We start from the raw sequence: 27,500 nt of genomic DNA, 5'->3' as shown, positions 1-27,500 counted from the left end.
ATGCTGCGCCACACCTCCTGCACCTTCAAGAAGAACATTGAGGTGGCCAAGCACGGAGGCTGCGACGAGGGTAGGAAATGGACTTTGAAATGGTGTAATTATGTTAACCAATCGGCCATTGAAATGGTGTAATTATCTTTGCCAATTGACCTGCCGCACACTATTCAGTGGGCTGTGAATGATCATAATGGCTGTTTCTGAAAGCCAGTTTTACACAGGCTCAAATAGGCCTCGAGTTGAACCTTGAGTGTCGCGTGATTAAGTGCAGGTCAACTGTACATTTTATGAAATACTCTGATCAAATTATGCTTTTGAATGTGCGAGCGATGTCAGTTATGCAAGCGCCACTGATTCTACTCCTTTTTACCATGTGGCTGGGCCAGCGGCCCCACCGCGGTCATAAGATGGAACAGTCAGTCAGACAGACAGACAGACAGACAGACAGAGAGACAGTCACTCAGTCGCTCAGTCAGTCAGTCAGTCAGGACATTTAGTGAGTTTAGTGGTTAAAGTGTCATAGCTAGGGATAGGAAGGTGGTAGAGAGTCGGGATTCAAGGCCTGGTATATATGGTTAGTGGCTAGGGGGATATGGGTGGGGGGGCGTAGAGAGAATTTGCACCGTGGTCTTAAAAGTTTGCTCTTGTTTTCTATTTGGAATAAAAGAGACCTACAGTATGTATCAGGGACCACGATGTAAATAAGTACTTTCTGTTCTTACAATGCAGCAGAGAGAGGGCAGCATGAAAGGAGTAGAGAATAGTAGGAGAACATGTATTTGTAAGCTGAATAAGCAGCATTAATATTCATGTGTCATCAAGTCTGTCGTGAGCTTGCACTATGGCCCACTGTGGAAGGGCTCTCTCTGTCTCTCTGTCTCTCTGTCTCTCTGTCTCTCTGTCTCTCTGTCCTAAGCGTATCTCGAGAACCGTTGGTTGGATCAACTTCAAACTTCGGGAGTACACTGAGGGGGACTCAACGGAGTGCAGGGAGCTGAATTCCGTGCAATTTAACATAGCACCACCTACTGGCAACACAAACAGCAGTTTATCTCGATAGCCATTCATCTGATCGACTTCAAACTTGGGGAGTGCACTGCTGGGAACCTGACATAGAACAGTGCCGAATTTTGTGCAATTCGGCAGAGCGCCACCTACTGGCAACACAAAAAGTGGTTTATCTTGAGAACCGTTCATCCGATTGACTTCAAACTTGGGGAGTGTGCTCCTGGGAACTCAAAGTAGTGCAGCGCTGAATTTCTTGCAATATGACCTAGCGCCACCTACTGGCAACACAAAAAGCACTTTATCTCGAGAGACATTTGTCCGATTGACTTCAAACTTGGGGAGTGCGCTGCTCGGACTCCGATTGAGTGCGGTGCCGCATTTCATGCAATTTGGACTTATTCCAGGACTGTCTGTATTAGGGATGGGCATTTCTAGCAAAAACACTATTCGAAATTCGCTGGCCAAATTCGAATTTAATTCGAATTTCGAAAATAAATAAAAAAATGTAAAAAAAAAAAAAAAAAAAAATTTTTTTTTTTTTTTTTTTACATTTTTAATTTTTTTTACATTGACATTTTCGAAAATAAAAAACAGTTTTGACAGGGGGGGGGGGGGGGGGGGAGTGCGAGCGCCCACGGGGTGGTGCATGGGGGAACGGGCACTGCACTAGTCCATGTAATTACGCATGCAAACCGCGCCTCGATCAACTCCGACAAACGCTTCCCCCTCTCCCCGGCCTCCGGTGGTCATGCAGATGGCGGCGGCTGGCTGGGGTTCGTCACGTCGACCGCAGTCATCCTCTGACGAGGTGCTCAGGCGAGCAGATTACAGCTGCCAGCAGGAGGGATGGTCGGGGAGAGCGAACAAGGGGGGAGATGGAAGAGAAGACTCCGCTCCCATTTTGATTGCTAGCCAGCGGTGTTTCACTCATTTTTTTTCTCCCTGTCTCTCTCCACCGTTGTCTAGCGTTTTGGCCCTGGGCCTGCGAGCTGAGCTGCACCGCCGAAGCCTCTCGTGGACGATTTAACATCATTTCATTGACTGAGACGAGTGACCTTTTTTGTATGTGGAGCGTGAAGAATAGTGAAAGTGTACGCCTGCAGAAAGGAACACTCATCCACACACGACACGACGCGCACTCCCTGTTGTCTGTTCACTGTCTGGCAGCACTGCTCTACCTCCCCATGGCCACCGCTTTGCTTGTGCTGCCTGATGGCTTCGTTTTTCTATTTTGATCTCTCCTCTCTCTCTCCTTCTCTCTCTCTCTCTCCTCTCCCTCCCCCTCTCTCTCTCTCTCTCTCCTCTCTCTCCCCCTCTCTCTCTCTCTCTCTCCTCTCCCTCCCCCTCTCTCTCTTCCTCTCTCTCCTCTCCCCCTCTCTCTCCCTCTCTCTCCCTCTCTCTCTCCCTCCCTCTCTCTTTCTCTCTCACTCTGTCTCTCTCGCTCGCCTAACAAACACAGTTTTTCCTCATCCCTTGCTCCTTTTGGTTCAGAGAAAGCCATCAAGCTTACACAATAGAAGCCTCCTCTCCCCTCCCCGCTGCTCCCTCCCCCTCATGTCTCTCCATTTTGCACTTTTCTCCATCACAAACTGTTGCCTACCAACAATGGAGCGGCACGCGTTAACAGATAGGGGGCGGAGAGACGATGTGATCGATACATGTCACTGTAGGGGCGAGCGCTCGTCCTGTCTCCTCCCCCCCCCCCCCCCCACACACACACACACAAACCGGACCCCCACACACCCCCCCCCCCCACACACACACACACACACACACACACACACACACACACACACACTGACCCCACACACACACTGACCCTTCAGTATCTGGCTGTGGCTGCACAGGACTTCTCTTTGTGTCTTGATAGATCTCCCCTGTGCCTTAACGGATGGATGGTAGGATATGATGTTTTGATCCCGGGGCTTTTGGCATAAGTTGTAGTTTATATTGTGTAATACAGCAAATCTGTCAGCAGATATAAGAGCAAGCACATTACTTCCTGCCTCGATCACAGACGGAAGCCAAGCTCTACATCAGCCCAGCCTACAGTCCCCCACTCCATAGCTCATAGGAAGATAAGCCCAGAGAGGAGCTGAGCGAGTGATTTATTCCTTTGTGTAGGCCTGACTTAAAAACCATACTCATTAGTCTTGCCGGGGGGCGGGGGCGGGGCAGGGGGCGGGGCACCCCAGCATAAAAATGGAAGTTGTTTTCTCCCGCCTTTTATTTAGCTGTAATGAAAAATGACAGTGTTCCCACTGTCGGCCGTACGGGGGAATTTATCACCTGTTTAATTTCACACTCGGGTAGGCCCAGTCTCAGTCCCCATCTCTTCTCTCTCCGACACTGACAGAGCAGCGACTGAGAGCAGTGCATCACCGAGGGGGGGGGGGGGCTGTGGCCCCTTTTTAATTGAATACACATATTTAATAAACAGGATTATGAGTCCGGTAACTCCATTCCCCATTCAGATCGGAATCGAGAAAGCATCGAGAGATAGAGAGAGAGAGAGAGAGGGAGGGAGAGAGAGAGAGAGAGAGAGAGAGAGGGAGGGAGGGAGGGAGGGAGGGAGGGAGGGAGGGGGGGGGAGCTCATCAAACCAAGAACGGTGGGTCTTTTCCTTCTCTGCAGATTCATCACGCCCCTTGTATCCCTCTGCCGGCGGCCATGACACTCCGTCCTCTTCTTCTCGGGTTCCCACACCTTCTTCATCATCACATTCCAGGCCACATTCACTCAAATTCAAGTTGTTCTTGTGAACCCCCCCCACCCCCTCCGTCAGGCATGATGTTCCCTCCTCCTCTCTCTGGCGGGGATCTGATTTGGACTGACTTGCGTGCTGTCGTGTGCGTGACGAGCGGGCCCATCCGGTGGTGCTGATGATGGACCCAAAACAAACAGAACACAGTCCCTCCACCACATCTTTCCCAGCCCTCGAAAAGCCCACTGTGACTTTGGCTCCTCGCTGTGACATGTGCTGCCATAAGGGGGGGGGGGGGGGGGTCTGTAGTGGGCGACGGATGTCCAATGGTATTTATTAGTGGATCAGGATGTTATTGACTGATCCAGGACCAGTGATTTGGACAATGTGAAGCTGCCATCTTTCCCAGCTGGCTGCACCTCAGCACATTGCACTGTCTCCTCCATTATCTCCTCTTTGAGACACATCTCATTCTTTAGACAACAGCATCTCTCCTCTTCTCTCCGGGACACATCTCATTCTTTAGACAACAGCATCTCTCCTCTTCTCTCCGGGACACATCTCATTCTTTAGACAACAGCATCTCTCCTCTTCTCTCCGGGACACATCTCATTCTTTAGACAACAGCATCTCTCCTCCGTTGCTCCTTCCATTATTTCCCCTTGTCAAACGGCTCCGAATCGCTTTTTTCTCCATCGGTTCTCGGACGCCGTTCATCTCTTCCCTCTGATTCTGTCTTCTTAATGGAGCTCTCTTGGCTAAACAGACTGGAGGGCTCCTACATGATTGAGTGAAAAAAGGAGCTGCCTGGCGGTGCAGACAGAATAGCTGATGCAGCCATCTTAGCTGGAGATGTGCTAATTGAAAGGTTCATAGGCGGCACATCAAAGAGCAACAGCTAATTAGCACTCGCCTTCCTCCTCCTCTTTTATTTATTCCATTTCTAATATCTGATCTCATGATGAGGATGTATTTTAATATCTGATCTCGTGATGATGTATTTTAATATCTGATCTCGTGATGATGATGTATTTTAATATCTGATCTCATGATGATGATGTATTTGCCTCGGCCAGGCGGCACGCGGCCACACAAACCTATTCCACTACATATGACTGAAGCCCTGTCCTCACATATTTCATCACATTTTGGAACGTTCCATTGGATTACTATTATGACAGTTTGACTGTGATGGCAATCCATTATTTCAGATAACTCATTAATAATTGATTTGCATTTACAGCATATAGCGCCTTTCTACATGCTCAAAGTGAGTGAAAACGGGACACGTGTAAGAACGCCGCTGGCAACTGAACGCCATTTGCCCGAGCAGAGAATGTCGCGTGGTACTCGTACATCGCTTCACCGTCGATAAGCGATGGAGAAAATCAAATTGGAGCCAGAGGAGGAGGGTCAGAGGGTCAGACGGAGACAGAACGGTTCCTTAACGAGCTGTGATGTTTGTGTGTGGGCGGGGTGGTGGTGGTGGGGGTGAGGGTGGTGGTAGGGGTGGGGGTGAGGGTGGGGGTGGTTGTGGGGGTGAGGGTGGGGGTGAGGATGGTGGTGGTGGGGGTGGGGGTGGTGGTGGGGGTGGGGGTGGGCCACACATGGGTTGTCCGTAGTCTTAATGAAGTGAATGCCCTTCCACTTTATCGAGCGCTCCAAGCTGTCAAAGCTCATTGGTGATGACCCATATCAGCGAGCTGAGGCCCCGTCCCCCCCCCCCCCCCCCCCCCAGCACACTGTGACCTGGCCCATGATCGGCTTAAGGAGATGGGTTATGCTAAGTGGCACTTCCACCACTCCACCATTGATTTCCCCATTAGGGCCCGTTAGGCCCGGCAGGGCTTGTTTAACGGAGCTCCATCAATACGGATGAGGCTGAGCTCAACGAGCCTGAGAGGCGGCAGCCAGGCGGAAAACACACCTTGACTAACGGTTATTTTCACTATCGATCAATCTGTCGATTATCTTCTCGACTATCCGATTAGAAGTTTGGTCTATAAAATGTCACAAAATGGTGAAAAATGTCAATTGCTTTTGCCCCAAAGCCCACAAATGTCTTATTTCGTCCTGACCAACTGTCCACAGTCGAAAGACACTCAGTTTACTCTCATAGAAGACTAAAGAAACCAGAAAAAAACATTTGAGAAGCTGGAACGAGACAATTTTAGTATTTTCATCTTAAAAATTTGCCTAAACGATTAATCGGTTATAAAAATAGTTGCCGATTAATTTTCTGTCGATCGACTAATCGATTGATTGACTAATCATTGCAGCTCCGCTTGACTCCCTGCATTTTGTTGTTGTTTTGTTTGAACAGCTGAGCCACAAGCTCTTAGTCAGGCAGGATGATCTCTTTCTGAATAACACATTGTTTGAAATGAACTTTTCTGCCAGCCTCCAGGGTACCAGCCCTCCCTCCCTCCCTGTCTCTCCCTCCCTCCCTCCCTCTCGCTCCCTCCCTCTCTCTCTCCCTCCCTCTCCCTCCCTCCCCCCCCTCCCCTCTCTCCCTCTCTCCCTGTCTCTCTCTCTCCCTCCCCCTCACACCTGCTCTCCCTCAGGAGGCTTCAAACGCAGGATCCTCCCCCTCTCTTCGCCTGAACTCTGCAGCAGCCCCCCATATTGTTTGTGTTCAATGAAACTCCAAACAATCCGTCTAGATTAGTCCGTTTTTTTCCTCTTCCCCGTTGTGTCTCCCTTCCACACATTGGATTCATGGCCGTATCCTAAAGTGTGACTTCTTTTCACACAACAGCAACAAATCAGCAACAAGAACAGTTTTGTGAAAGCACAAATCCTTCACAGTAGTAATACAGTCTGGTTAAAGGGCTAACAAGTACAGTAGGCAACTGTGAAATGGGTATGTGTTTTTGTGGGGGGATGTGTTTGTCACTTTTTTCAATACGGAAGTTTAGATGTTGAAGAACACACACTCAATATAACAAACAACAGTTTTAGGATCACTAAATACTAGGGGTGTCACAATATATCGTCCCACGAAATTTCGCGATAGTAAAACGTCACGATATGTATCGTTGAGATGAAATCTCATATCGCAAAAAAAAAAAAATTTTTTTTTTTTCAAAAAATAGACTAAGAAACGTCTTTGTTTGTTGAAGTTCAATGTGTGGAAAGTAGTTCAGTTGAACAAGTCTCTGAAGAGACACATGAGAAGTTATACAGGAGAGAAACCATTCAATTGAGTTTCTGGCAAAACTGTTTACTTGACACGAAAAACTGAAGATGCATAAAAAATAGATTAAGAAAAGTCTTGTTGTTTGAGTTTGAAGAAAAACTGAAGATGCATAATGAGAATTTATACTGCTGAGAAACCTTTTAGTTCAAAGTAAATCTAAGTGACGGTGTAACTCATTCTATTTCAAGATAAGCCTTATCTTCAATCTCATGTTTTTTCTAGTTGTTATTGTAATAACAATTTCCCACAACAGCATGTTTTGTATTTGTGCATTTCAAATAAAATACTACTTTTCCAGTCATATATTGTCATTATTCAAGTTTAAAAAAATATTGTTAAAATCGTATCGTATCGTATCGTTATCGTGAACCCAGTATCGTGATACGTATCGTATCGTGAACTGAGTGTATCGTGACACCCCTACTAAATACTTTACTAAAAAAGTAAGAAATGGCGTACATATATATCATATTACAACGTGGTGCTACCAGCCGCGTGAGGTGCTTATGTGCTTGCAAGAGATGTTGTACATAGGATCCCACGCAGGGGGTTTATGAAAAACCACCCGGGCAAGTTACCTGTCGCCCTCGAGCCTCATCAAGGAAGGACAGAAACAGGTCCCAGATATTTGAAAATCTTTCAAGTGAGTTGGTCCTCAGGAACCGGAGTCTCTCCATCCGTATAACTGAGGCCATGGCCGGCAACCACAGCTGAAAAGAAGGTGGAGAGGGGGACTTCCATTCCTTCAGAATGAGTTTCTTGGTGACAGTCGTCCCCTGTGTCAGAGACTGCTGCACAGCCGAAGGGAGGAGCAGAGAGGCCTTAGAGTACCAATCAAATATGTTGGCCCAGAATCCAGGGCAAAATCAAAAAGCATGGGACAGTGTGCCCTCCGACACCCAACACCTATCACATAGTGGTGAGATAGAAGGGAAGATCTTGTGCAACCTATGCTTGGAATAATCAAGACGGTGAGCAACTTTAAATTGGATCAGCTGGTGTCTGCTATTAATTGAGCAGAGTTGGACTAGTGTTCCTGTCCCATATAATTTCAGATAGATCAACACCAAGTTCCTCCTGCCACGCCTCTCTAATCCTCCCAGTGGGGGCCCTGATGCAGCCGTCAAACAGACACACAAACCTAGAAATAAGATACCTGGAGTGAGGAAGGCTTTCGAAAACATTGGAAAAAAAACATGTTAGTCCCCTTTTAAACGCACACCGTCTGTGGTGCCCTCAGGTGGTCGGGTAGAGTATTCCACAGGCAGGGTGCAGCCGCGCAGAATGCCCGACCTCCCATAGTGCGGAGCTTAGTCCTGGGGGGATGGAGAAGGTAGGTATTTGTGGATCTCAGGTTGCGGGTGGAGGTTTGTGGGGTGAGAAGGTCCTTGAGATGGGGGAGGGGTGGGGGGGATTTCCAGGGATGCACTGATGTGTTAGCAGAGAAGTTTTGAATTAAATCCTGAAGGAGACAGGGAGCCAGTGTAGTGAGTAGGATGGGAGTGATATGTTCATATTTTCACTCTCTTATCAGGATCCTAGCGGCGCGGTTCTGGATGTATTGGAGCTTCTGAAGGTTGTTGCTAGGAATCCCGATGAGAAGTGTGTTGCAGTAGTCCTAGTCCAGCCTTGAGGAGACAAAGGCATGGACGAGTTTCTCAGCATCTGGCAGGCTGAGTGTGGAACGGAGTTTCAATTTTGTTGAGATGTAGAGCAGGTGCGCTTCCTCAGATTACCTCCTTGGCTGTGGGTGCTCAGCTACTGGAATTAGTATCAAAAAAATCACTACAAGAGTGAAGGTAGCAGCACTCCAAAAATTAAGATGCAAGACTTCAGATTTCCATTTTTCTTTTTTTATTGAGGGCTAACGCGTTTCGGCATGTGCCTTCATCAGAGCATCATGTTTCAATTTTGTTTGCAAAATAAGCTTGTTCAGGGCAAACCAAGCTTGTTCACCAACTCTCAGGGTGATTTTCTCTTAGCAAGGCATCTTCCACGCTATGCAGCTCGGCTGCTGCGTCGCCTCACCTGCCCTATTGGCACGCGCGCAATCTCTCCCTCTCTCTCTCCCTCAGATCCGGCTCCGTCAGGTCACCCGCACGGGTGCTCTTTACACCCCCTGAAAGTTTCAGCCCGATCGCACGTAAAACAGCACAGCTGTAGCTGTGGCCGGCACAAAAATTTAAACAGAGAACAGAGATTGCCCACATGCTCCCTTTTATAATAGGATTATGAGTATGGACATTCAAATAAGATCATATCTTCTTCAACCATTTTCAGATTTCAATGTATGAAACATCATTTGAAAGATACAATCTGCACTTTCAGAATCGGTAAAAAAAGAAAAATGACCTTGGCCTACTTGTTACCCAAAAACCCCAGTCCCTGTCACATGATTATAGGTCTGGGTTTGCCCTCTCCACATGGAGCTATTTTCACCAGGTTAGCTCATTTCCATCAAATCACTTTGAAACGTTCCAGGGTCGCCGATAAAGCGTCGCCGGAACTACTTTCCCCAAAGTCTCGGGAGATAATTGGAATGGAATTTACAGAGCGCTCTGCATTTAGTGGCATTCACATATCAGGAAGCACCCGTGGAATGGGCCTTTCCACCGATTGCCACCCCACGCACTGGGGAAGACGCAGTTCATTATTTCCCTCCCCTTTTTCCTACAGTTTAATTGAAATGAAAAGGATGCCCCCTGGTGGTGCAGAGATGTTGCGTCTAATTAATTGAGTCAATCTCTGGTCCTCGCTATGGTTGGTCATTATCTTGTACTTCCAGCAGTGCCTTTGCTTCACTCTCCCTGCTGCCAGTATGACTGATATTTCAATTAGCCCAAACTCTGTGAGGATCTGAATGTCTAAACAGAATGTCTAATATCTAAACTTCCACAGAGACGACACCTTAACCAGACAGCTCATCCTAAATACGAATTACTAAATACACATTTTTCATCTCATCTCTAGTGCTGTTTATCCATCCAGATTGCTTTGTGTTAGTTGCCTGGGTTTTGGAGATATCGGCCTTAGAGTTGTCTGCCTTCCAAAAAAATGTATTTGAATAACTCCACAGCAGTGTCAGAAACAGAAATCATGACCTGGTTTGGCCGGTTATTCAAGATAATCTACAGACCTTGTTATGAGCAGTTTCATCTAGGATCTATTTTCTTTTCTTCATCATCATCATCAACCTTTATTTAATCAGGCAAGTTAATTAAGAACAAATTCTTATTTTCAATAATGGCCTGGTGGTCAATAACGGCAATAACGGCCTTCTTCAGCTAGCTAGCTGCTGCTCTAGCTGCTGCTAGTCCCATGTAGGAACTAGCTACAGTCGCAGCTAGCGGGTGTAGTTCGGTCGAAAAAATAAAATAGTTCCTACATGAAACTGTTCACAACAAGGTCTGTGGATTACAGTATCTTGAGTAACTGGGTTATGATTTCTGGGATTTCTGGTGCTTTGAGCACCACAAGCCGAGTGCCATCCAGTATTGGAGCGAAGGCAGAAATCCCTACAGCCGATATCTCCAAAACCCAGTCAACTAACACAAAACGATGTAGATGGATAAATAGCACTACAGATTAAATTAAAATATGTATTCTGCATTTTAGGGTGAGCTGTCCCTTTAACTTCATGAAAGATGTACTTCTAAGCAGATGCACTGGTAAAAGGGCTGCTGCTTGTGTGTTCAGTGACTGACGTTGTTGTTGTTGTTGTTGTTGTTGTGTTGTTGTTGTGCAGACTGTGGCTCAGGCGGCTCAGGCTCCGGGGTGGAGAGCTGTGAGCAGGACCGCTGTCGAGTGTTTGGAGGCTCATGGGACGAGGACACCGAGGACGACCGCTGCGTCTGTGACTTCAGCTGCCACAACGTGCCTCTCAACTCGGTACGCACCTGTTTACCATACTGCACCTGTTTACATTCCTCTGCCCCTTTCTTGAATACGCCATTTCATTTGTACTGGGAGCTGGAGAGATTTCACCTTTCAAAGGTCAGGAACGCCAAAAGATTTTTTCCAAAAGAAATTGGCTTCTCACTACATTTTTAAATAAACTTAAATTCAAGTAATCTTTGTTAATGTCACCGTTCATGCTTAATTCATGTTAGTAAACACATTAGTTAAGCAACATTAATTCATGTTAGTAAACACATTAGTTAAGCAACATTAATTCATGTTAGTAAACACATTAGTTAAGCAACATTAATTCATGTTAGTAAACACATTAGATAAGCAACATTAATTCATGTTAGTAAACACATTAGTTAAGCAACATTAATTCATGTTAGTAAACACATTAGTTAAGCAACATTAATTCATGTTAGTAAACACATTAGTTAAGCAACATTAATTCGTGTTAGTAAACACATTAGTTAAGCAACATTAATTCATGATAGTAAACACATTAGTTAAGCAACATTAATTAATGTTGGTAAACACAGTTAAGCAATATTAATTCATGTTAGTAAACACATTAGTTAAGCAACATTAATTCATGTTGGTAAACACAGTTAAGCAATATTTATTCATGTTAGTAAACACATTAGTTAAGCAACATTATTTGAAGTTGTTCATGTGCATTTAACATGAACTCATCTTTGTTAATAGTATGTATGTTTAATTCAGGTTTGTACTGTAAACGCATTCGTTGACAGTTAATGAACACATCATGTAAACTGTATTGAACATATTTTTAACCTCCAATATTTTCTTGATGTGATTGATTCCTAGGTGTGTGGCTCAGACGGACAAACCTACAGCAATGAGTGTGAGCTGAAGAAGGCGCGTTGTGAGAAACAGGAGTACCTGCTGGTCCAGAATCAGGGCCCGTGCCCAGGTGGGTACATGAGTCACATGAGGTACACCAGTGTTCAGGCCAGCGCTTGCTGTGGGAGACATTGTCATTCGCATCCCAATCCCATTACTCCACGCATTTCATCCATTGATGGAAGGGCAACGAGCGTCTCCACTGACGGCTGACTCTTTCTCAAGGGCCCATGGATGCTGGTTCAATTCCCCTGCCCAAACGCTCCCGGCCCAGCCTGTCCATTCTCCTGTCTTTGTATGTAAATTAATGGTGTTAGTCTGGCCAGAGGAGCGGCACAGGCTAGCTGCTGTCCATCTTCACGGCTCTGTTTAACAAAGAGGTGGTGGAGGGATGGAGAGTTAAGGAGAGGGTGACGCGCCTCCCCCCGGCTTCCTGCAGAGAGAGGGGATGGAGAGAATTTATGCTTACGTGAAATCGCCAGCGCCGACTGCGCCGAGGGGTGCGCCGCAGCTGGCCGGCCTATCGGCGCAGCTCGGCGGAGGGGACTGCGCAGCTCTTTGAAAATGTTAATCAGGGGCGTCGACGCGGATGGGACGTGACCAGCACGAGAGCTGTGATTGGCTGTTGCCTTGGGCCGCGCACGTATGCGCTGTTCTTAGCGATCGTTCACATACACAATACAATACAAAACAGTACAGGGAGTGCCACTCAAGAAACGCCATTTCCTCATTTAATAGTGCTTGTCCCTCATCTAGCAAAGCCTTAGTGCATGGGGGGACATTTTCCCCGCACCGACATGATTGCAAGTTCTTGGTAAACACAACAATAGCATCATGTAATGGACATGAGTGCACCACAAGCCAAATAGTGTTTCGGAGATGTACTGCAGCCAACGCGGCGAGTTACGTTCGAGTATGTCCAGTCTCACTGTCGCCGCTAGTCGGCGGGCAAGGCTCCAAACCCACGCTGCGCAGAACCCTGCAAGCAGCTTGAAGGAGAGGGTGATGTGCCTCACTGCAGCTTCCAAGGTTCAAGGTTTCTTTATTGGTACCCGAAGGTCAAATATTTATGCAGACGGGAAGATCAGCGCAGTCCAGAAGTTAAAAACAAGACATCACATACGAATTCACAAGACATGAAGAGAAACATAATTACAATATAACCCAGAGAGAGAGAGGATGGAAAGAGTTAAGCAGAGGGTGACGCGCCTCCTCCAGCTTCCCACACACAGAGGGGATGGAGAGAGATAAAGGAGAATTATGGTTTTTTACAACCTGGACCTTATTTCCAGCTTTAATTATGATTTTTAATTCACCCTGATGAGTTTGGTTTGATATCCGTGCACTGAAACCATAATATGCTTTGAGCTGCGACCTGGAAACCAGGAATACGGGGCATGCGTTATGCGTGTATTTACGTCCTGTAAATAGCTTATCTCCTGACACGCAGCGGCTCATATCCTTATTATATCATAGAGACAATGAGAAAATGAACGATCTATTTACCTCGGTGCACTAGCTAGGCCTGAGCCGCTGTGTGTCAGAAGATAAGGTATTTACAGGACGTAAATAGCCGCATAACGCATGCCCAATATTCCTTGTTTCCAGGTCGCAGCTCAAAACATATTATCGTTTCAAACTGATATCAAACCGAACTTAAAGCTGGAAATAAGGTCCAGGTTGTAAAAAAAAACTGAATTCCCCTTTAAGGAGAGGGTGAGGTGCCTCCCCACGGTTTCCCAAAGAGAGAGGGGATGGAGAGAGAGAAGGAGAGGGTGACGCGCGTTCACTCTTGCATCCCCACCGATTCTGCCTCCTTCCTAAGCTGGCCTCCTTGGGCACTGACTGTCACGCTTCTCCACCATCCATGGATAATCAATCCTTTTTTGAAGAATCCTCTATGGGTACGACAGTTCTGGGCTCTCCTCTCCTATTGGCTGGTGGGCGGAAAAAAACCTCAGATCTTTGGGAATTTCATTGCCCTCCTTACATTAGCTCTGAAAGGGAAAACTTCATTTGACCTCAGCTCCTTAAAACTGAAGTAAACACGCCGCCGCCCCCAGAACACGCAGAGGAAGCAGCCTCGTTTTCCGAGCGGGTTCCCTATTTGAGAAGCTGTTTTGTATGTTGTCTGCTATATGCACCTGTGACAAGTTTGAATTTCAAAGCTGTCTTTTACAGCCGTCTGCAATCTGAAATCTGGGTCAGCGAGCGAGGAGCTCCGAGAAGCACAGTTTTTTTTACCCCACAAACACACAGTCCTCCTCTGGAGTATGAACAACCGCGGCAGAGAAACCGCCGCAGCGGGCCTTGAAGATATGAGGGTAATATTGTACGTCAGAGAGAGCCGCAGTACCGCACAATGACCACTGAAGAGGAAAAAGCCTTGACGGGGAGAAGAACATGTGGAAATGAAAGCCTCTCCGTGTCCTAATAGGCTGAGTACAGAGAGCTGGATGGGAGGTGAAATGGACCATGTCTCTGAGCCCAGTCATCAACATTAGGCTGCTGCGCCTCATATCCACACCAGCAGCACTGTGATTTATGGCCCCTGTATCCACCGCTTATCCACCGCCTGCAAACTCCACACCAGCAACGAGATGGAGAGAGAGAATAGAGACTAACTTCACACCAGCAACGAGATGGAGAGAGAGAATAGAGACCAACTCCACACCAGCAACGTCTCAGAAAGAGATGAGAGAGAGAGAATAGAGACTAACTCCACACCAGCAACATCTCATGAAGAGATGAGAGAGAGAATAGAGACCAACTCCACACCAGCAACATCTCAGAAAGAGATGGAGAGAGAGAATAGAGAGAGAAAAAAGGCAGAGATTTCCGGTTTCTGCCACTGGCAGTTTTGACAGCTGGGAGAGCGTTTTGAACGACAATATCGGTTTGCCTCGGCCACTAAACAACCCCCCCCCCCCCCCCCCCTTTGTATTATTTATTTTCTTCCACTTCCTGGAGATGTGCCAAATTTGTGAGGAAAATGTTTTTTTTGTATTGTGTTGAATATACTTCCCTATTCAGAGATGTCATGCTAATTTGGAGACAGGCGCACCCGTGGACAAAGCGAGCTAGTCGGCACGTAGCGCGCGGCGCAGGCAGAACCGGCTTGGCGCACGCCTTCACATTATGCAGTCGGCGTTCTGTCTTCTTCTCTTGTTGTTTCCTTCCCAGAGGTCGTAGGGCACCAGCACAATTCCGTACTATTAGACAAGAACAAATGAACAGAACATGCCTCCTCATAGGTGCTAAATGTCAGCCGCCGCACATTCGCTGCTGGTGACGCCATTGTTTGTGTTCACTGGAGGTAATGGCATCGTTTTCCTGGCTGATTTTGAGTCATTGTGGGAGAGACAGACAGCAAATAGAATTGTTATCTTGGAGGCGACTGGCAGGCAGGCAGCCTCTCCACCTCTGAACCTCCACACAAGCTCATTGTTGGAGGAAAGTTGTCTCACAGATTGTGTGGTTTCATTCCCTTTTTCCCACCCCTCACGGAATCACTCAAAATGCTTCTCTCTCTCCCTCTTTCTCCACCCCCCTCTCTCTCCCTCTCTCCCTCTCTCTCCATCTCTCTCCCTCTCTGTCTCCCTCTCTGCTCTCTCTCTTTCTCCAACCCTCTCTCTCTCCCTCTCTTTCTCTCTCTCTCCCTCTCTTTCTCCCTCTCCCTCTCTGTCTCCCTCTCTGCTCTCTCACACTCTCTCTCACTCTCTGTCTCCCTCTCTGCTCTCTCTCTCTCTTTCTCTCTCCCTCTCTGTCTCCCTCTCTGCTCTCTCTCTTTCTCTCTCCCCTCTCTCTCTCCCTCTCTCTCCACCTCTCTCTCCCTCTCTGTCTCCCTCTCTGCTCTCTCTCTTTCTCCAACCCTCTTCCTCTCCCCCTCTCTTTCTCTCTCTCCACCTCTCTCTCCCTCTCTTTCTCCAACCCTCTCTATCTCCCCTCTCTTTCTCTCTCTCCCTCTCTCTCTTTCTCCAACCCTCTCTCTCCCCCTCCCTCTCTCTCCCTCTCTCTCTCCCCTCTCTCCCTCTCTCTCTCCTCTCTCCCTCTCTCTCCCCCTCCCTCTCTCTCCCTCTCTCTCTCCCCTCTCTCCCTCTCTCTCCTCTCTCCCCTCTCTCCCCCTCCCTCTCTCTCCCTCTCTCTCTCTCTCCTCTCTCTCCCCTCTCTCCCCTCTCTCTCTCCTCTCTCCCTCTCTCTCCCCCTCCCTCTCTCTCTCTCTCTCCATCAGTGATTGCAGCCACCCCTCTGCCCGGGCTAACGGCGCCGCAGCACTGCAGCCTGTCCGTGTACGGCTGCTGCACCGACAACGAGACGGCGGCGCTGGGCGTCGGCCTGGCCGGGTGCCCCAGTAAGTGAAGCGGCACAACTACGGATGCTCATGATTCATTGTCCATCGATCAATCGCCATTAAGAATTGAATCGGTCGAACATATTCACCGATGAATCGACAATGACTATTGCGCTATTTTCAAATGTTTTACCAGCACAAGGGCAAGATTTAACTTCCACCGCTTATACAGAGGAAGAGGAAAGCCAAGCTAGCAGACACAAAGTCCAGTGTAGTGTACTGTGTACAGCCAAAAAGACAACAGCATTCATTATAATCGTTGTAATGCAATGTTGAAAGACAGCACGTCTGCAAGCACAATGACAGCTAATGCAGTGAGTTTGGTCGGTTGATTAACTTCCTCAGTAGTCTTAAAAACAGGTGTAAAAACCCACATTTTCTATTTTCCATGTCAAAAGCTGTCCCCCCCCCCCATAATGATTAATTAATCCATAGGCACAACCTGAGCCGGCTATGCAAATAAAAAGAGAGAAAATAATATGATGTATTTTCAGCATATGGGCTTATTGTCCTTGACGGCGTTTACAGCACGACGGGCTGCTTATGTTTCATCATAATCCTGAGGAATAATTATGATAATGTTGTGGCACATCTACAGAAAGATCTCTGTATCTGACGGTCTTACTGATGACAGCATGCTGACAAGGGGGGGAGGGAATATTCTGCACACACTGTATAGCTCATATAGGAGACGTATGGATAGAGAAGTATAGAAGGAGTATGGATAGAGAAAATGTAGAGGTAAGACATACAGTAAATATATTCAGAAACACCTCAGCTCAGTTTAGGCAGCTTTTTTGTTGGAAGAATGGAGTGTGTCGGGCTGGGCAATATGGACAAAATCAAATATCATGATATTTTTTAACAAATATCTCAATATCGATATTGCAACAATATTGTAGGGATGACTATTGGGGTGTTCACAAAATATTGACACATTGAGATTTTTGATAACTAATCATCAGTCATGTAAATTGAATTACTGAGTAAAGGCAAATAATAGAACAGCTAGAACAGTCTGGTAACTTCAGAAAATGACATCACTTTACTGTAATGCATCTTTAAAACCAGGAAAAGACAACACTTAAAGCCATATTACCATATCCAAAATCTGAGAGCATATCTAGTCTCATATCACCATATGGATATAGTTGATATTTTGACCAGCCCTTGTGTTTACATGTAAAGAGTGGAGAGTATGCATGACTATAGAGAAAGTATAACTTGATGGTTTTCTGAAAATATAATTGGTGGTTGTTTTGATGATATGCAACTGTTTATTTACTATGACTTCACAGAGTAAAGCTCTGCACACAGAATCAGAATAAAAGTCAGTTTAATTGGCAGGTATATTTACATACAGCATCTCCAACACTTTTATAGAGTGCCAAAGTCACGCCCACTTCCCGCTTCAGCACATGAACCAGCGTTGGAAAAATATGAATGTGGTGAACGACGAGAGACAATCATTTTTTGATCCTGTTTGAAATGTGCCATGAAGTAGACATGTGATTTTCCCTCAATTTAAAAGCTACCTTTGCATGTCAAGAAAGTCGCAGTTTGTCATGAAACTGAAACATAACATTTAGTTTTGTATGAAACTGCTCAATCAACTACATCTCTCGTCTCACACAATATACGTCACACCAACAGCAGAGATGTCACTTATGCGACTGGTTGTGTGTCGTCTCTCTGATGTAGAACTTGTAGTGCAGCAGTTTTACCACAAATTGTGATGTTCTTGACTTGCAAAGTGATCTTTTAAATTGATATGTGTACCTCATGGCACAGTCCAAACGGGATCAAAACAATATATTGCCTCTTGCCGTTCACCACGTTTCATATTTTTTCCGAGGCTGGTAGGGCCCCCGACCAGAAGCAGGCATGACTTTGGCTCTCTATTCAAAACTCTTCTGATGCCTTCAGGTACCTGTCAGTGTAATTCATATGGCTCATCCCCCCTCCCCCCCTTCAGGTACCTGTCAGTGTAATTCATATGGCTCCTCCCCCCTCCCCCCCTTCAGGTACCTGTCAGTGTAATTCATATGGCTCCTATAAGGGGACGTGTGACCCCGCCTCGGGGCAGTGCTCCTGTAAGCCCGGCGTGGGCGGGCAGAAGTGTGACCGCTGTGAGCCGGGCTTCTGGAACTTCCGCGGCATCGTGACGGACAACATGAGCGGCTGCACACGTAAGAAACCCCTCTCTTACCTTTCAAACATCAGCTGTACTCACACACCTGCCAACATCTGGCTGTGATGTCATACCTGCCAACCAGGCTGTGATGTCATACCTGCCAACATCAGAATGTGATGTCATACCTGCCAACATCAGACTGTGATGTCATACCTGCCAACATCAGACTGTGGAAAAGGGAGATTTTCTGGGATATCAGCAAATGCCTTCCCCTCCACCCCCTTCCTAAAATATAAAATCAAATAAGAAATCTGTCAGGTCTGTCAAAACTCCATCAGTGATGTTCTGTCAACGTATGCTGCCTTGTTGAAAAAGGCGAGACTCGTGGGTATCCATAGAACCCATTTTCATTCCGATATCTTGAGGTGAGAGAAAGCAGATCTTCCCTGGCCGAAATTTTGTCTAACTTTGGAAAGTTATTTAGCCACCTCCCTGATAAGCTATCATGTACCATGGAAGACCTTCCTCAGGTCTTCTAGTCTCATATGATACCAGATACGTGACATCAAATCAGCAGACACGCCCCTCCGCAAGGCTCCGTGCGGACGGTTTTCGCCTGGCCGTGCACACCCCGAATTCTGTAACTACTCGGACGCGGACGCGGCTGGGCGGACAAAGTGGAGTTTTCAAGACTCACGCTCAATTCCGCGAGCAGAAACCCACACAGAGTATAAAAGCTCCACACGTTTCCTCGTCAGGATTCCGTGTCTCTCATTTCCGTGCGGCCGGCCAAAGCGTCAAGCATAATCCAGGCTTTAGTCATCCATGCGGCCGACCCGGGTTTGAATCTGACCTGTGGTCCATTGCTGCATGTAGTCCCCCCTCTCTCTCTCTCTCTCTCTCTCTCTCTCTCTCTCTCTCTCTCTCTCTCTCTCTCTCACTCTCTCTCTCTCTCCCCTGTCTGCCTACTGGCCTATCAAAATAAAAGCAAAATGCCAAACAAATAATCTTAAAAAGAAACCATGTGAAAGCCAGTGTAGACAGTGAAAAGCAAACAAGCTCTATTTACTGTCAGTAGGCTATTTGATGACAGTTTGTTTTTGACAGGACTGAAGCAGTTATTATTCTGTCCCACATTGCTGTCAGAAAGCTGCCTGGAATAAGCAGAGCCTCGTGTGTTAGTATTGAAGTGGGTGGCGGGGTCGCGGCCCCCATTTGTAGTGCTGTAATTATGCAACATGGCGACCGCGCTCCTCCCACCATGTTCAGTCAACAGCACTCTGTCACATGCCTTTTGCTTCTGCCCTTCACTGATGGGATTCTGGGCTAAAATATTTCACTGGTACTCTAAACCTTAGAGTCTAAGAAAGCCTACAAAATAACCCAGGGTTTGGCTCGTGACCCTACTTTGATGTCACACAAATCAAGGGACCCGAGACATTCAAATTCCGGTACACCGTCGATAATATCATCAGTGACATCGTCAGTGATGTCACATAGTATGCTTCTTTTCCCCCGTAGAATTCTGACTTTAATCTGAGAATTCTGACTTTAATATCAAAACTCAAACTTTTTTCGATGGTGATGCTCTGCCAAAACCAGGAAGCAGAGGAAAGCAACAATCTCCGTCAGAAAAAGCTCCTGGCTTGCTGCTCTGTCACATGACTGCAGCTTGAACCCAGCCGAGGCGCTGATAACACGACACCATGACAGCAGGACAGCCTGCCGGCAAACGTAGCCAAGTCACTTCTCCTCTCTGGGCTAACAGCTCCGTTAGCCCCAGGCCAAGAGAAAAGCCCACATGACTTATCATTTATAAAAAAATAATTTTTGGGACAGACGGACATTTTCGATGAACACTACCTACATTCAAGTGTCAATAACTAAAGAACAGATGAAGCTACAATAAAATGTCCCCCCCCCTATGAAAGTAGTAGAGGCTCTCTTCTTTCTTTTGAATATTTACTTCTGTGCCTCTTGAAAGATTAGTGAAAAGGATCAAAGACGCTGGCGATGGCTGGCAACCTTTTTTTTTCCAACGCTGGCGGGCATTGAGTGCCCGATGTTAACTCGGGCACGTATCACCTGGAAAGCAAGTTATTCTGTTGTTTCAGTATCCGACTCACCACCCCTTACCCTCTCTCGCCCCCCCCTCCCCCCCCCTCCTGGCTGCAGCGTGTAACTGCGATGCGGTGGGCTCTGTGCGGGACGACTGTGAGCAGATGTCTGGCCTGTGCTCCTGTAAGACGGGGGTGAAGGGCATGAAGTGCAACGTGTGTCCAGATGGCAGCAAGATGGGCATGAGCGGCTGTGACAAAGGTACCAGCACACACACACACACACACACACACACACACACACGCATGCACACATACACGTGAGCGCATGCACACACACATACACACACACACACACACACGCATGCACAGTGCACGCACACACACACACACACACACACACACACACACACACACACACTTGAGTGCATGCACACCCATACACACACGCACGCACACACAAACACGCACACTTCTCTCTCTTTCTCCCACACATGCTCGTCTCACACCAGAGTTATTATAGTTTTGTATTTTTCATTAGTTTTTATTTTATTTTGTTTTTAACTTTTCGTTTTAGGTATTACAATACAAACACAGCACTTTGTGAAGGCAGTTGACTCACAGTCTCGATAAACATACATACCGGTATATATATAATTATTTATTTTATTTTATTTTTTTACAGTCAGGGCTTATGGAGACTTGTATTACGTAACAGTATGGAAGCATGTTATGTTTTCCCCTGTTTTTATTTTTTATTTTTGCACCCATTACCTGAGTGGGAGGCTGGAGTTACTGAACATGAGCGTGAATCCACATGTACTGTAGGTAGAACACACCTGCCTGCATGCCCTTTGCAAAATTTTATAATGTCACTATGTCAGTATTAGCGTGGCTGTCAATATCTTATGCAAAAATATTGGGGGGGGGGGGTATTTATCAATTAACTAATCTGAGTCCTCATCTCCAACTTCCGAGTCCAAGTCCGAGTCATCATTGCTCAAGTCCAAGTCAAGTCACGAGTCCTGAAAATGTTTTCCACGACTCAGATTCGAGTCAAGTTGGACTCGGACACGACTACAACACTGCCATGGCCCAAAAGTGGAAGGACTATTGATTTTGGTTAAATGAGTAATAAACACACACACACACACACACACACACACACACTCACACACACACAGTGATTGCACATGCACAAAGCTGCAGCTCCAGCTGAAGGGAAGGTGATCTCCCACTGCGACGGCCTGCTGCTCCTTCATTAAGGTATCGACTGGGAGTCAAGTGCTTAATGAAGCCCGGAGTCCCATCACAGCAGGGAGGGGGGGGGCACATGATGGCCGGGGGGGGGCACAGGAGGGCTGGCGGGGGGGGGGGGGGGGGGGGGGGCACAGGAGGGCCAGGGGGAGGGGGTGGCAGCACATGAAAGAGGGCTCTCTAAGCCTTCCGTCAAGCTGGAACACCCGCCTGGGGGTGGCCCCCTGTGCCAGCTTCAAGGCTTCAAACACTCCTCTTGGAGAGGCGGGGAGAGGTATCTGTGCAAAAGATGCACAGCCACACAGGCAGACAGACAGTGTTATTTAGTTAGCCATCAGATTCTGTGACCTGCAGTGTTTTCAGGTTGCTTCGGTTGCTTCCCAGGTTAGGGTTTACGGTAAAGATATCAGGGCAGGTTAAGCCTAACCCTCACAGAGTCTGATGGGTCAACAAATACAGTGTCACCGAAATCTGTGACCACCAACATGTGTGAGCGCAGAGGGTGCTTGTTGCTGCACAGTTCTCTGCTCTCTGCTGCAGTGAGTTCAGGCATAAAACACATGATGATGACAGTTGTTGGAAAAGCAGTACTGTATCTAAAGCAAAAGTGTTTTTATTGTGAAGACTGTGGTTCCCCCGAATGCACCAAGGGGGCAGTATAGAATCTGTATTTGCTTTAACAAAGGAACTGGTTTCTTCCGCAGGTCCCGAGGCCCCGACCTCATGTGATGAGTTAGAGTGCAGCTTTGGAGCGTCTTGCATCGAGGTCAACGGCCAAGCCCACTGCGAGTGCCCCTCGCCCGACTGTGACCCGTCAAACAAGACCAAGGTGAGTGCCCCTCGCCCGACTGTGACCCGTCAAACAAGACCAAGGTGAGTGCCCCTCGCCCGACTGTGACCCGTCAAACAAGACCAAGGTGAGTGCCTCTCGCCCGACTGTGACCCGACAAACAAGACCAAGGTGAGTGCCTCTCGCCCGACTGTGACCCGTCAAACAAGACCAAGGTGAGTGCCCCTCGCCCGACTGTGACCCGACAAACAAGACCAAGGTGAGTGCCCCTCGCCCGACTGTGACCCGACAAACAAGACCAAGGTGAGTGCCCCTCGCCCGACTGTGACCCGACTAACAAGACCAAGGTGGGTCCAACACCCGCTTTGCACTTACTGGAGGAAATCAGTGGCTTTGGGGCATCCGGGTAGTGCAGCGGTAGATTCCCTGCCTACCAACATGAGGGGTACAGGTTCGAGCCCCCGTGTTATCGCCGGCATGGTTGGACATCCATACAGGCACAATTGGCAATGTCTGTGGGTGGGAAGTCGAATTAAGGTCCTGCACTAGCGCCTCCTGTGGTTGGTCATGGGTGCCTGTTTGGTGTGGGAGGGGAACTGGGGGAATAGTGTGATCCTCCCACGCGCTACTTCCTGCCGGTGAAACCCCTCGCTGTCAGGTGAAAAGAAGCGGCTGGTGACTGCACATGTATCGGAGAAAGCATGTGCTCCCCAGATCGGCAGAGGGGATGGAGCAATGACCGGGACAACAGGGGGAATTGGCCAAGTACAACTGGGGAGGAAAATGGGAGGCGGGGAAATCTGGAAAAACTTGGATAATAAAAAAGGCGTTTCAAAATGTGGTGGGGAGGAAATCAGTCACGTGCACAAGTTTGATGCAGCAGAGAGGTTAGGTGTGATATCAGCCTTCAGGGAGCTAACGTGTGTCCTCTCCCTCTCCGGGGGGCAGGTGTGTGGCTCGGATGGGGTGACCTACGCTGACCAGTGCCAGCTGAGAACCATCGCCTGCAGGCAGGACAAGGACGTCACGGTGCAGCACCTAGGCCAGTGCACAGGTGAGGCCTCATACGTCACAGGTGAGCCCTCATACGTCACGCGCCGAGCGTCACCGGGACCCCCACCAAAAAGATCAGCAGTAATTCAAATGATCCCCCCGCCCCCCTTCCTCTTGTTTTTCCTTCTATCCATCTCTCTGTCTCTATCTTCGTCTGTCTCCGTCTCTCTGGAAGCGAAGGCGCTGCACATGGAAATCAAGTTGAGCTTGAATGTCTTCGGGGACTTACCATGATAACGGTATCCAGCATTTTATTTCAAAAGACGCATTCTGATAGCCTGGTAAAAACCATCCGGATCCATGAACTCACATTCTGTTTGGTTTCATGGATCCGTCTGGACTCATTTCAGTGGGTGGAACTAAGTATCCAGTCCTTCATCTAATCAGCATCGGATCCAGTCGAATCCAAATCCACTCGGAAGAACGGCGAAATAACTTATTTTCCGTCGAGAAACTCCGCTGTTGCATACTCCTGTTCTTGTTTACTTGTTGTTGCTTGAGTCTATTTCTGCAATAACTGCACTTATGGCTGTTTTAAACTCGACGAATGTTGACATTACTGCTCGAGCTGGAGAGTTATGGAGGCAGCCATTACTGTTTTGCCAGCGGCATTCCTGATTGGCCGGTTACAATGTCAGCTACGATGCAGGTCCCTGATTGACTAGTGAACTCTGTAATTTCTGAAAATGCCCGCCCAGGGCTGGAGGCCAGACAGAAACACAGAAACAGAATTCACGTGACCAGATGGTTTACCAGGAGGAGCGAGATCAAGCTCTTTTTTTCTCTTTCTCTCTTTTTTTAAAGATTTTCATTATTTATAATATGCCACTTTCTCAAGATCCGTGGCCACAGCGTGCCTAAATAGGAAATAGAACCACAGGGATGACGTCTTTTTGTAGGCTTTATCCAGAAATCGCCGCCATTTGGTTCGTCAGTGGAAAAGTCTATGGGGTTTTAGAATGGGGATTTCGCTTAAATGCATAAAATAAAGTCTGTGGTTATGAGCATGCAAATTTGGGTTCAGCATGATACTCTTCACAAACGTGAATAACTTTTATGCTTTTTGAAGGGTTTTCTAAAAAAATCGGGTTTTAAAAAAACGCATTTACGTTCCAAAAGTCATAAAAGTTATTCACGTTTGTGAAGAGTATCATGCTGAACCCAAATTCGCGTTCCCATAAACTTTTGTTAACCACAGACCTTATTTTATGCATTTAAGCGAAACCCCCATGTTAAATCCCATAGACTTTTCCACTGAAGAACCCGGAAGTCTACTTCAGGACTCATTCCTGCACCTCTCTACATCCAGCTTTTTCCGATGAGCACACAGGCAGGTGCCAGCATGAGCGTGAGCAAAACCCTGCGTGACAGTGGAGGAGAAAGAGGGAGAGAGAGAGAGAGAGACAGAGAGAGAGAGAGAGAGAAAGAGACACTGGAGTCAGAGCCTCGCAATCCCCCAAGATAGTAGGGACACCTTCCTCTGTCTGGATTTGGCTTTGTCTCTCCAAACCCCCAAACCTCCCCCCATCTGCCAGGATCCAAACCCCCAACCCTGCTCTCCATCTGCCAGGATCCAAACCCCCAACCCTGTCCCCCATCACAGCTTGAAGCTGCCAGGGGCACGGCAGTCTCTCAGCGTCACAGGGGACATAACATGCACACCGACAGGAAAGGTACACCACTCACTCATCGGTCCAGATGCCGATGGACGCCGGTCGGATCGGGCATAATCGGCGCTGGGACGAGTGCCAAGGCCGCGGCTTTCATGTTCGGCCCAGTTGGCGTGGGCGACAGCCAGCCTGCGTCACGACGGGGGTGACGGAGACACCGCCGGCGAGCAGGCCGCCGAGACCGGATTGCCAGCTGTGCGCTTTTGGCCACGAGCCAGCACCAGGTGCCTCACATTTTCGGGTGGAAAAATGTTCGCTCACCTCGCCGCTTAGCAGGCACGGATCAGGAGATGTCTGCTGGGATGTTATTCCAGCAGACAAATGGAGTCCTGTTCGTCCTTCTTCACTGGCCAAAACGTACCCATAGGAGGCCTAGGCTGTGCTGACGGGGAGATGCAGGTAGGCCTACATATCAAATAAACATACGTTTGCTCAGCAAGAGATTGACGTGGCTTTGATGAGGCTCTGAACATCTGCTACTCACAAAGTCAGAGCCGTCGGTTAGCAGCGAATGAGAAGCCCACATAGTTACACATGCCTCTGTTGCCTGGCAATAGAGATGTGGGTTGTGTGTAATCCTCACCTAGCATTGCGGCGCGCAGAAGGCAGGCAGATGCCTACCAGAGACTGCTCTCTCTTTGGAAGTCCAGATGCCTACCAGAGACTGCTCTCTCTTTGGAAGTCCAGATGCCTACCAGAGACTGCTCTCTCTATTGAAGTCCAGATGCCTACCAGAGACTGCTCTCTCTATTGAAGTCCAGATGCCTACCAGAGACTGCTCTCTCTACGGAAGTCCAGGCAGATGCCTACCAGAGACTGCTCTCTCTACGGAAGTCCAGGCAGATGCCTACCAGAGACTGCTCTCTCTACGGAAGTCCAGGCAGATGCCTACCAGAGACTGCTCTCTCTATGGAAGTCCAGGCAGATGCCTACCAGGTTTACGTTTCACGTGTAAATCGTATTTTAACGCTTTTTGTTGCTTAATTCTAATTCTTGATAACAGCCATTCCGACCTCCTAGCAGCTTTATCAGCGATAGGAATGGGGCTGATGCCACACCTACTGAGTCTATGGCTGACAACAATCGGATCGGGTGCGAGCCCAGCGCCCGCCCGACCCGGCCCCTCCCACACCCACGGCCACACAGGATCTTTTCATTTCTTCTCCAGGATTGGATGGAGATTGCTGTGGTATGATTGGTTGGAGATTGCTGATGCCAGCAATCTCCCGAGATAACTCCCGCCTGCTTTACCTCTACTTTTCCCAAAAAAAATGCAAGTTACTTTTTTGAAAGATGGAGTATAATTGAATTTTCATATTTTCTATACAGTTTTTATATGCATTCAAGACCACAAATTACATATTTAGAAGAAACTCACAGAATTGCCTTGCCAGGGGCTTTAATGAAGGCCTATCGATCTTCTCTGACATCAAACCGTAACAGTGAAGACATCTTGGATTCCGCTCTGAGTAGCACCACTGCTGCCCACACACACACACACACACACACACACACACACACACACACACACACACACACACACACACATGCACACGCACACACACACACACATGGCAAGCAGCTCCTTCACAGGCCTCCGCTTCTGTCAGAAGACTTGCGGCTAACTTGGATGTTATGCGGTGCTCTCTGGAGTCTGGTAGCTAAAGGGCACAGCGAGCGACAGTCACGGAGTCAGACTCTTCCACACAAGGCAGTCGCTTCACCGCCTCCAGCCCCGTGTCTCAGCGAGACACGAAGCAAGAGATCTGAGAACAATCCTCCTGAGAAAGCAGCAGGAGCTCCTGTACAAAACTCCAGGGAGGGCGATCTGGATGAAGGAGCAGATTGTGGCGATGGGGGAAGATGGCCGGAACGTTGGCAATGACCCGCGTCCCCCATATGGTGTCATCACCTGTAGGTTTAGGACAAATTGGCGGCGAGGGCCAGCATATGGCCCCCCGGCAGCCCTCCACCTGTGCGTTAAGGTCTTTGCACCGTTTTTTCGTATGGGTTTTTAAAATCTGTCATCCGATAAAAATCGTTACGCACATAAACCTTGCGCACATGCTGGAGTCGTCCTCTCCTGTATCCACTTAACATGGCTGGCAGGCAGCAGCGATGATGTGGACTGGAGAAAGCAGAAGGTATAGCAGGTCGGGGGACAGGGGCTCCGGCTGTGTTGTGGTGTGACCGGGTACTGCAGCACCTCTCTTCCCCCAGGGAGAGCGCGCGGAGAGCAGCCGCCGGTGAGGTGGAGGGAGCACCGCGTCTCTCTGCTCAGACTGGAGCTTTCCCCCCAAACACAGACTCACACGGGTGAAACAGCTCACAAAAGGCTTTTGATGATGCGAAAGTCGCAGAAAATCGAACCTGCTCCAAAAACTTGAATGACATGAGGTCGTATTTATTTTTAGACGTGCGACAATTTCGGATGAAAAATACCGACTTGATGTGCAAAAGCCTTCTTAAGTCGGGGCTCTCTTTCCTCCTCCATCTCTCCTCTCTTGTCCTCG

The 27,500-nt window shown here is 47.9% G+C and overlaps 1 protein-coding gene across 1 annotated transcript in view; it reads left to right on the top strand.

The window, feature by feature from the left end:
• The window catches only part of agrn (agrin), a 359,236-nt gene that overhangs the window by 264,742 nt on the left and 66,994 nt on the right, over positions 1 to 27,500 (top strand). The window contains exons 9-16 of the mRNA XM_083641207.1: positions 1 to 70; positions 10,654 to 10,796; positions 11,640 to 11,745; positions 15,907 to 16,026; positions 18,051 to 18,215; positions 20,336 to 20,479; positions 22,179 to 22,303; positions 23,213 to 23,318. Coding sequence (XP_083497333.1) covers positions 1 to 70; positions 10,654 to 10,796; positions 11,640 to 11,745; positions 15,907 to 16,026; positions 18,051 to 18,215; positions 20,336 to 20,479; positions 22,179 to 22,303; positions 23,213 to 23,318 — 979 coding nt within the window. The remainder of the gene's footprint in view (positions 71 to 10,653; positions 10,797 to 11,639; positions 11,746 to 15,906; positions 16,027 to 18,050; positions 18,216 to 20,335; positions 20,480 to 22,178; positions 22,304 to 23,212; positions 23,319 to 27,500) is intronic.

Source organism: Poromitra crassiceps (assembly GCF_964638095.1).
Source record: "Poromitra crassiceps genome assembly, chromosome: 8".
Taxonomy (NCBI): domain Eukaryota; kingdom Metazoa; phylum Chordata; class Actinopteri; order Beryciformes; family Melamphaidae; genus Poromitra; species Poromitra crassiceps.
The sequence above is the reverse complement of the archived record's forward strand: the minus strand, read 5'-3'. Positions and strand labels throughout refer to the sequence as shown.